The sequence below is a fragment of the Bidens hawaiensis genome, unplaced genomic scaffold (genome assembly GCF_021521415.1).
Source record: "Bidens hawaiensis isolate Kalapana, Puna unplaced genomic scaffold, B.hawaiensis_p1.1 tig00039572_1, whole genome shotgun sequence".
Lineage (NCBI taxonomy): Eukaryota > Viridiplantae > Streptophyta > Magnoliopsida > Asterales > Asteraceae > Bidens > Bidens hawaiensis.
In genome coordinates, this window is record NW_027496964.1 from 47068 (window position 1) to 58486 (window position 11419).

Sequence of the window (11419 nt, forward strand, 5' to 3'; positions counted from 1 at the left end):
TACTTTCGTGATTTAATAAGTTACTCGTTTAATTAAAAAGACCGTTTTTAAGCCTAAGTCAAAACCGACTCCCATATCAAAACCTGTATCTAGCATTCGTAAGACTAAAGTCAAGAATCAATATCAAAATATTAATCAACTTATATAGAGTAAGATTCAAATTAAGGCCAAACAAAAAGAACCTACTTATGGAAACATTTATGTGAAAGTTTAAAAAAACTAATAGCATGTGACAAATAATAAAATTTTCAACTGGTTTCAGCAACATTTCCAAACTGCCAGGGGTTAAATTCTGTTGTCGTGACGTTAACCTCTTCACCGGTGCTAGATTTATCAGCAGCGGCTCGGTGCTCTGTATATTTACCGTTGTACTCATAAATCTCCAACTCACCCCATGGTGTTGAAGCAATTTGGTTAGTCTGGTCAAACCATTTCGGGACGAATTCTTGACCCTTTGACTCTCGAATCTTTTTCTCGGCTCTCTGTTTCTCCTCCAGACTGCAAAACAAACAAAAAATGAATCCACTTTAGGTTCAACTTTTCAACATTGTTTGTGGAAGTGGCATACGTGTTTGACGTTATAATAGGATATTATCATTATCACGATTAATATCATAAAAAACCAGCATACTTTCGCATTTTTCACGAAAAAATCACAACACAATTTTGTCATATTAAAGTTGTTAAACAAATCATAAAATAAAAATAAAAAAACCCAACTTTGCTATATTAAAGACCTTACAATTATCATTGTGAAATAATATTTAAAATAGTCACTTTTTACCTCTTAAATTATTAAAAATTTGACAATATCCAACTTTTTTTGCACAAAAGATTTATAAAATCTTATTTTGACCAATTCAAGATTTAACAAGTCATTACTTTAAATATTCTTTTCACAAGTACATACATTCTACGCAACTGTAAGGACTTTAATATAACAAAATCCACAATGCGAGTGTGCGTGTGTCAGCGTGTGTGTAAGAGAGAGAGAGAGAGAGAGAGAGAGAGAGGTACATGCTCTTTTCTGAACCGGCTTTAGTCAAGTCACCCAGCTCGAGTGCATATCTATCTGGTCTTAAACGAGAATCCGATGCAAATAATTTCTTCGGTGCAGTTGTAAAGCTGTTTACTTTATGCGCAAAATGCGTATACTGAAACTTGTCATCTGCAGGGGCCTCAGCAACTCTCCAAACCTCCATATTTCAAAAAAAAAAAAAAAAAAAGTTATAAAAAAATATAACTAATCACATTAAATTTTATACTTTTTTTTTTCTTTTATGTTAATGCAAACTCACTTCTTTAAGTTCAGTTTTCGGAAGCGGTTCTCCTTCTAAATCACATGGTTGATAACTCATAGACTCTTTCCATTTTCCCGTCATTAATATCTTTGGTTCTTCATTCGAATTATACACGTATCCATCCACTTCATAACGACCCGCACTGCATAATGTAGTTACACTTACACAAGTTACATAGTATTCTAACATCAAACAAAACGTAAAAGATTTAAAGTACGCACCCAAACCAACCGCAGGGTTGAAAGTACAGAACAACTTTATCTCTTGTGGTCACATTGTTCAAAATCATCTCACCCGGCGAATCAATCCACGTTCTTCCAAATATTAAGTTATTAACTTTCGTCGGTGGTGGTACTAAATCTAGTAGTACTCCATCTTTCTTTAGCTTCAAACGAGTTCTGCAAGTAACATATTACTACTACTGCTGCTGCTGCTGCTGCTGCTACTACTACTACTACTACTATTATTATTATTATTATTATTGTTGTTGTTATATAAACAAGAAACCGAGTTAGTTATTTACCTTCCGAGGGGATATACTTCAAGAGAGTTACCAAGAAACTTGGTCTTCACCTTTGAAGTTATATCGTACACAAAATGCGCGTTTTCAGTGTGTGCAGCGCTTATGGGAGGATGATGACTAACCTGATTAATATTAATTGTTAAACTATTAGTCACTTCTTGACATCATTAGGCCTGTAAACGAACCACACGTCAAGTTAACAACTTGTGAACCGTTTGTCAGAAAGTTCGTATATTTAATAAACGACCGAACATGAACACATGTCTCGTTCTTTCGTTTTATGCTCGTGAACATTCGTTCGTTTAAATTCTTTTATGTTCGTTAGTTTACATTTGTTTAACTTTGTATATTCATATAATTTTTTTTTTATTTTTTTTATGGAACGAGAAAAACGGATGAAACTTTTTTGAATTTTTACCTTTTTAATTTTGATTTATATTTCGAGTTATGATTTTTTAACTAATTTTTTTGAATTTTTTAATGAGGGTTTTTGAAATCTCAACCCATTTTGACCCATTTCAAAAACCCCTCATTAAAAAACTCAAAAAAAATAATTAAAAATTATAACTCGAAATATAAATCAAAAACTAAAAAGTAAAAATATAAAAAAGTTTCATCCGTTTTCTCATTCCACAAAAAAAAAATCTCGAGAAATGTCAACCTATTTTGACCCGTTTCAATCAAAATTTTTTAGTTTGACCCATTCTGACCCATTATATACATTTTAATACAACCCATTCAACCCAACGGGTCACAATTGCCACCCCTATCGTGAACATTAGCTCATTTGAATTCTTTTATGTTCGTTAGTTTACATTTGTTTAACTTCGTATATTCATATAAATATTTGTTATGCATTAAAACTTAGTCTGCTTTTTAATAACTTTTTACGTCCAAAACATTAATCTTCACATTACTTTTAACTGGTTTTAACTTTTAGCTCAGTTATATTCATTCATCTATGTTCAGTTACGTTCGTGAACAATTTTTTCGTTTACACCGTTAATAAACGAACATAAACAAACACCAACATGTTCATATTCTTTACGAATTAACACGAACAAGAAAATCCCGTTCCTTCAAATATTCATATTCTATCATTTGTTCGATTACAGTTAAACGAACGAACACGAACATGCTCTGTCCGCGTTCTTTTTAGTCCGTTTACAAGCCTAGACATCATACAACAAATACAACAAAAAAATGAAAGAAACCAGAAAACACAGTAGTGGTTGAAAAGCTCTTTAATTAATAATCTTTGTGAAGAAAAATGTCAATAACAAAAAAATAAACATGTACATAAGTTAAACTGTTAAAGTATACCTGTTCTGCAATAAATGTAATGCCACAATGATTAACCATTTCATAAGTTTCACCAAGAATCGGATTAAACGGCTTCCATGTTCGTTGCAGCGCATAATATACTGATATAAACCAGGATGCTGCAACAAGAAACAAACTTTATTTTTTTCATGTTTTTTTACAAATATATGTGACACACTTATGTAAAACATTTAGTAACAGATTTTGTAGACCTGCATATACTAATCGCATGTACGGATCCTTGCATCCGTCTGCTAACTCTAGAAGGTGGGAATATTCCATCAACTGCAACAGAAAATAATAATCATAATAATAATAATAACAACAATAATAACAATAATAATAATAACAAGAGGAAGATCCATGTGCATTTTAATCCTAACATGAGAACCTAGGAAAAGATACTGATTTATTAAAAAAATGATAACGTAAGAAACAATACGAACTACAATACCAATCTACATAAACAATGATTTATAATAACAAAGAAAAAAACCTAAAAATTACAACAAAAGAATCAAAATCAAGAACAAAATAATAACAGCAAAAGAAAAAAATATAATAACAACAAAATATAAATCAGCAAATACTTATAACGTCTCATAATCGAAAATTAGCAAATACGAACAAAAAATAACAGCAAACACCTATAAAAATAAACCTAATGATAACAGCAAATTGGTTCTCATTGTTTTCATGTTAAAAATAAAATTTATTTGATTATGTTTCATAAAAACAATATGCAAGAAGCAAATGTTAAACATAATGGTGAAGTAATAACAAATATTAAACCTCTGCCATTTTTTGCAGCATTGTCATGGGCTCGAAAATGAGTACTGGCAGAGTCACCATTGATGTTATATCGGCTCCAACGTACTTCTGCATTGACCTCCAGTAACTGTCACGCTCCTGCGAAAAAAATGTAAAAATAAATAATAACAAATGGCAAATTTTATAATAATAAAAAATTATTGTTTACTGCACCTCCTGCTTCCATCTGCCTTTTTGTGCTTCCACCTCTGCATCATCGGTACCGCCTTCGGGATTAATAACTTCAAGACCTTCGTAACCGAGCAAGCTAAACAAGAAGATAAGTAAAACATTTTTACCTATAGGGAACCGGTGAACCATGTGTTTTGCATGTAAAAAGTTCATTTTTACATAATCTTTTTCGGATTTTTGCATTAAAACACATGTAGAATCCATTTCAATAAACAAAAATTAAAAATTAAAAATTAAAAAAAAAAAAAACAGTTAAAAATGTAACTTTCTTTTCCCACAATATTGAGCTTTTTTATTAAAACGCCTTGTACGTGTGTTTATACGCAAAAGCTTCCAAAAATATTATGCAAAAATCAAATTTTCACATGTAAAGAACTCATTTTTACATAATCGTTTTTGAAGTTTTTGCATTAAAACACATGTAGATGCCATTTTATTAAAAAAAAAATAATTAAAACATCTATATATATTAATACATATAGATATGAACAGTTAACAACATACATGAAGTTATGGGTGGGATCATTTGGGAACCAGGGAACCATATGTGAAGTTATGGGTGGGTTCATTTGGGAACCAGGGAACCATATGTTTTACGCGTAAACAACTCATTTATACATATGTTTTTCAGGGTTTTTCATATAAACACATGTAGAAGCTGTTTTGATTTAAAAAATTAAAAACATAAAAAAATAGTAAAAAAAGTTACAAAAATGAGTTTTTTTTATATATTAGAACGCCTTCTACGTGTGTTTATCTTCTACGTGTGTTTATCTGCGAAATCTCCCAAAAAGATTATGTAAAAATGATTTGTTTTACTTGTAAGTTTTAACACGTAAAAAAATCATTTTTACATGTAAAAAAAAGAAAGAAAAAAACTCAATTTTACATAATCTTTTTCAGAGCGTTTGCATATAAACACATGTAGAAGTTGTTTTATTAAAAAAAATGTATATATATATTTTACATAATCTTCATGTGTTTATACGCAAAAGCTCTGTAAAAGATCACGCAATAATAAAATTTTGCATGTAAAAATCCACCAAATTATTAGTAATCAAATAATTAACATGTAATATAGATCAAGAATGATTCATTACCCATTAACTTGCATCTTAAAGCTTGAGAAACTCGAAGCGATGGACGAAAAGAACCCGCTGGGACTACCGCGGGCACTGCCACCGCCTGCCGGACTACTACCGGCACTGCTACCGGCAGCCGGACTACCACCACCACCTTTATTTTGAGCCATATGTATTACCCTTATTAACGGATCAAGAGATTAATATTATTATTGCTATTGCTATTATTATTATTATTATTATTTATATGCATGCATGTAATGAAGATTTCAAGAATTGTGTAAAGAACATGAAATGATTGTGAACTCTAATCCAAATCTTGGGAATTTGAAAGAACATGCGATGTGAAACTATATTATTATTATTATTATTATTATTATTATTATTATTATTATTATTATTATTATGCCATGCATGCATGCACGCACAAATTTTCTTTTTATTTTGTTTTTTTAACGTGAAACGAATAAAGTCTGGCTATACAGGGTAGAGGCGGGCAAAAAAACGCCGGTTAACCGAACTGATTAGAAAATCGAATTTTTTTGAAACCGATTATGTAGAAACTGGTTTGGAACCGATAGAAATAGTAGGTTTGGAACATGTTTGTAATTTTCTTTACCGAAACCGGTTAATCGACCCGAAACCGCCAAAAACCGTAACCTGAACCGAAACCAATCATAAACAGATTTTAACTTTTGTTGAGCAAACCAACTGGTTCAACCCGAACCGGTTTAGGGTTTAAAACCGGTTTGTGCACCTCTAACCCGCGGTAATCAAATGGTAAAAGGTGAATCATGTTATGGGAAAAACCTGCCATCAGAAGGCGGATTGCGGTAAAACCCGATTGAAAACAACTTTAAACTTGAGACCTTGCGATCTTTAGTTCAAATCTTCATTTCTCCTCCCATACTAGTTGAGCTAAAGCTCATTAAGTGATATTTAATTCAATACGAAATAATTTATTTGATTTTCTTATAATTTTAAGTTTTAACTCCTACATTTTTATTCATAAATAATCACATTTTTAGAAAAGTGTTTACATAGGTTAATAGGTTAATGTATAAAAAAGTTAATTGAGGTATTTTAATTTATGCATTATGTATTTTTTTAATTAAAATAAAATGATTTTGCTTTTGTGATGTCTAACTAAAGTTTTCTATGTTAATAAGAAGTGATAGGAGAAATCTCTTGGTAATTAAGAGTTTCCACAACAATAAAGTTTGTCGGAGGTTTAGATGAGGTGACATATAAGCAGACTTAAAATTGTAGAGTTTTCTTGTTGTGGAGTAAGTTTGTAAATACAAACATGCAACAAACGAGTCTTATTGTCTCTACTATCACATTTCACGTCATTTACTATTATATTATATATTATTTTTAGTTAGTTTTGTGCAGATTTACTGTTGTAGAAAAAATAATTGTTATTTAGGTAATTTGAAATCCAAGGTCTAGCTTATATGATGATTTATGAAGTTAAATAAACAAAAAGAAGAATGGAAAGAGAATTAATGGGAGAAAAGAAAGAGAGTGGAAGATAAAATTTTAATTAAATACCGTCTTTCTGAGTTTGAACTTTGAAGAAAATGAAAAGGAGCGTAAAGATTTTATATGTTAAAAGTCATTTCTTTCCAAATCGATTTGAAATGAAGAAAATATGTTTAAATTTTCCTTCCATTTCCATGTGTTTTCTAAAAACAACTTAAAAATCACATTTTTATTATTTCAAATCCTTTATTTTCTATTGTTATATAAAACTCGGAAACACAACATAAGGTGAAGAGTTTCGCTACACATAAAAAATTATCGTATCAATTAACAAACGTAAAAAAAACAGATGAAACATTTGGAGACCCGTGTTTACACCGTTTCAAGTATCTTGACTTTATTGGATATACTATCTGTTACTGCTAAGATGAGGAAAGTAATACATAACATTATACTTTCCGCATGATGGATCATTTGGTGGACTCGGAATGAGACTGTTTTTCCCAATAAAGATAAAAGAAAAGACCTTATTTTCGACTCTCTTTTTAGTTACTCTTTTTTCATGGTCAGCAAATAAAGACACTAATATCAGCATTAGTTTAGTTTGACTGAGTGGATTAAAAAACCTTCTCCTTGTTACGTAATCATACTTTGTTATTATCTAGCTTTTGCTAATTTTGTTAATATAAAAGACGTTCAAAAATAATAAAAAAAAACAAATTAAAGACAAAATGATTAGGCCTCACGACATCGAGCTAGCTTTCTTTATGTATAACCAAGCGTCGTCTGTTAAAGCTGTTATTACATTTAAAAGTAAAAAAAGAAAAAAACAAATAGTGACACATATAAATACGAGCCCTAATTGATAGTCAAAACGCAGGAGCAAGCAACAGAGATCAATGGCGATAATGGAGAAGCTGAAGATGTTCGTCGTCCAAGAACCAATTGTTGCTGCTTCATGTCTTATTGGCGGATTCGGTATTATTATTATTATTATTGTAAACCCTAATTTTACTTCCGATTCAGTCTATACTGGATCTATACATTGTTTTGTAATTAACAGATTATTATTATTATTATTATTATTATTATTAGTTTTAAGGGTTTGGATTGAAGAAACTATAGCTGACTTTCAATGTGCTGTGCTTAGTTAGGGGTGTACACGGTTCGGTTCGGTTAAGTTGAATCAAAGACAAAACTTCCGTGTTTTCGGATTTCGTTTTGGTTCGGTTTCGGGTTTTTTCAGTTTTGTCTTTTGAGCAAATAATAATAATAATAATTGGTCCAAAATAATGAATTTAGGGTTGGAATAATGTTTTGATTTAATAACTAATTGATAGTTCGGGTCATTTTAGGCTAAAGTTGAACCAAAAATCGAAACTTTGGTTTTTGTTCGGATTTCGTTTTGGTTTTTGTTCGGTTTCAGTTTTTTTGGTTTTGCCATTTGAGAGAGAAAAAAAGGCTAAAATAATGGATATTGGGCTGAGTCATGTTTTAAATTAATAACTAATTGATAGTTCGGGTCATTTTAGGCTAAAATTGAACCAAAAATCGGAACTTTGGTTTTTGTTTGGATTTCGTTTTGGTTCAGTTTCGATTTTTCCAGTTTTACCATTTGAGCAAAAATTTGGCCCAAAATAATGAATTTTGGCCTGAGTGTGTTTTAAATTTGTTAAACTAATTGTTAGTTCAGGTCATTTTGAGCTAAAATTGAACCAAAGACCAAAACTTTGGTTTTTTTCAGATTTTGTTTTGGTTTTGGTTCGGTTTCAGTTATTTCAGTCTTGCCATTTGAGTGGAAAAAAAGGGCTAAAATAATGAATTTAGGCCTAAATAATGTTTTAAATTAATAACTATTGATTTTTATACATTTGGGCTAAAGTGTGAAAATCTAGAAATTTTGATTGGTTTTGTCTGTTTTTACGGTTTTGTCATTTGAGATTGAAAATTTGGGTCGAAAACAAATTTAGGTTGAATAATGTTTTAAATTAACAACTAATTGATTGTTATGCCTTTGGGCTAAAATATATGCAAATCTAGACACTTGGTTCGTTCAGCTTTTACCACATGCAAAACCAAAACCAAATCGTAAGTTTGGTTTTTACAGAAACATAAAACCAAATTGTCAGTGTTTGTTACGGTTGGGTTTTTCGGTTTCAGATAAGTTTTTCCGGTTTCATGCACACCCCTAAACTAGTCTTTTACCACATTCCACTGGTTCCATGTTTAAGTGTTTTAATTTCATGTAAAATGAAGTCATTTAGGTGTTTACAACAGAAGTACATATATTATTTTTTTAAATCTAATCTTGCCAAAAGTTTGTAAATATAATCTTGTTATACACTAACTTTGACTGTGAATTTTAGGGCTGTTTCTTCCTGCATTCGTGAGGCCGATGCTCGATTCCTTTGAATCAACCAAGCAAGTTCCTCCACCTGCATTAAGCGATGTAAGTAACGCAATCACTTTATGTAGTTTAGATTTATTTTAGCAAAGATTAGTATTTTTAAAAGAGGTGTTAGCTTGTTTATCTGGTCTTTTAACGGATCATTGCAGGTGGTTGCAGGTATGACGGGTAAAAAGTAACAACTCTTCGTTTCCATGAAACAAAGAAAATCGAGGTCTATTATTATTGTTATAATCATTGTTTTCTGTAATGCGTACCCTTTTTTAACGATGCTCGTTTTACTTTGATAGACCTTGGTTAATAAGATATATGTCGGTTTTGTATTGTAAACTAAAATTTTCATGCTTACAGCATACTTTACGTCTTGAGACTGACTTACATTTTGTTATAAGAGATGCTTAATGGGTTATCATCTACTCATTTTTCTTCACTTTTCCGTCTAGTTTTTATGCTGCTATGAACATTTTAGTTAGGAGGGCGAGTTTACATTTTTAGTTATGCATAGTTTATAATACAGTTTTTATTTTATGTTTAGTTTAGTCAGGACATGTTTAGTCCACCAATTGTTAATTACATAGAGGTAGACATGTATACAAATTTTCGACGGCAATTATCGTGAATGATGTCTGAAAATATTCAGGTTTTTTTTGTTCATGTCTATTTTTCGGGTTGGGACCAAATCAGCCTGAAATCGAAAACTAACAATAATTGGGACCGAGGACCGGCCCTATCATTGGGATTCTTAATTTTAATGGTTATTTTGGTACTCTCTTAAATTCATTTTGTCTAGAATCTGTTTTAACCCGAATCAAATTATACTTTTTCTAAACGACAAGCTTTGACCCAAGTTGCTCCGAACCCTCTTGACCAGTCATCCGAACTCGCCCGACTTCTCAATTTGTGGGCTTACTTGTTAACATATATTCCCTTTCCTGTGCTACTTGAACATTCTAAGTGGTATTTAGTTTATTTAACAACCTAATACTAAATTAATCTTGTGTTTTGTTAACATTTGACTTAAAGGTACACAAAATATTTGGTTCCGGACCTGGCCCAGAACCGGTTTCTACCCGACCCGCGGGTAGGACCTGGAATAGAATTTCTCTCCAAAGTCGTACCCAGAACCAATCCGGACCTACGAAACCGGAACTGGAACTTCCCGGTCAGAACCCAACCCTACCATACTCGAAACTGAAAAAAAAAACCCGGTCAAATACCCGACGATACCCGGAACCGGCTCCTACCCGACCCGGATTTGATTTTTGTTGACCATACCCGGAACCAGTTCCTACCCGGTTTCGCTTCCTGGAAAAACCCGATTTGTGCACCCAAGCAAATGAGCAATGGCCTCTCCTAGATCAACTTGGGCTTAATCAATCTTGGTTTGGGCCGGATTCAACTGGGCTTAAATTTGCTATAACAAATGAAATTTTAGTCATGACTCATGAATCATGATTACCTCAAAAAGTCCAAATCATATCATACTCTTTCTAGAATTTAGTCTTGAATGAATATAATTAGTTTATAAGTCAATATTTTACAAAATAATGGTTTTGACTTTCCTCTAATCATTTGCTCCCTATGACAAGTTTTTCTTCATATCAATATGACAATATCACCAACACATCTTTTGGTTGACCTTTTCAATATTTACTTTTGTGACTTTTTTACAAAGCTCCAAGACTATATTCAACCCATGCATGTGGGTGAGGTTGCAGCCGGCAGCCGCGCCATCGAAGGGCTACATTAGAGGGGAGAGCTCGTGGAAGGAGAGCACGTGCGCAAAGACGCTCTCGGGCAATGAGGAATTGAGGATAGAGCCGAGCGAATTTTTTTGCATCGTTTTCTTTTCCTGATTTATTCAGGGGTATATTAATGACTTGTACAATATGCGTTTCAATATAAAACAATTAAAATATATGTATTTTTTTTATATAATCTCTTGCATTGTTTTTATTTTTAGTATACAAAATACTTTAGCTTTAATAAAGTATATTACCAACAAAGGCTTTTTTTTAAATTATGATAATTTAAACTATATTTTATGAAAAAACCAATTGTAAAATGATAATAATGTGGAAGTGTTATTTTATAAGACTTTTGGTGAGTTTTAGATGATATATGGTGGAAGTGACGCAACCCGCTAGAACCCGGCAAACATCCAACCCATGTTCAACAACTCATCACAAAAATTAGTAGCCGCGCGTATTTGCTCCACGAAACGAATGGCTTTTGGTGAGTTTTAAATGCACTTGTCTCTCTCGATGGCCACAATCCACATACGCCCCCACCTCCT

The 11419-nt window shown here is 31.9% G+C and overlaps 2 protein-coding genes across 2 annotated transcripts; one reads left to right on the forward strand and one right to left on the reverse strand.

Annotated features, from left to right (window-relative positions):
* Positions 1–243: 243 nt before the first annotated feature.
* On the reverse strand, positions 244–5426 carry LOC143591317 (oxysterol-binding protein-related protein 3A-like). Its single transcript, XM_077071557.1, has 10 exons — positions 5250–5426; positions 4132–4225; positions 3940–4056; positions 3360–3432; positions 3148–3266; positions 1825–1946; positions 1523–1699; positions 1299–1443; positions 1018–1196; positions 244–498 (listed from the first exon to the last, which is right to left on the reverse strand). Exons 1-10 carry the CDS (start codon positions 5399–5401, stop codon positions 249–251), a joined length of 1428 nt encoding a protein of 475 aa, XP_076927672.1. The 5' UTR covers positions 5402–5426; the 3' UTR covers positions 244–248.
* Positions 5427–7594: 2168 nt separating this feature from the next.
* LOC143591318 (uncharacterized) lies at positions 7595–9497 on the forward strand. Its single transcript, XM_077071558.1, has 3 exons — positions 7595–7694; positions 9083–9165; positions 9273–9497. The coding sequence occupies exons 1-3, from the start codon at positions 7616–7618 to the stop codon at positions 9300–9302; spliced, it is 192 nt and encodes a 63-aa protein (XP_076927673.1). The 5' UTR covers positions 7595–7615; the 3' UTR covers positions 9303–9497.
* Positions 9498–11419: the final 1922 nt, after the last annotated feature.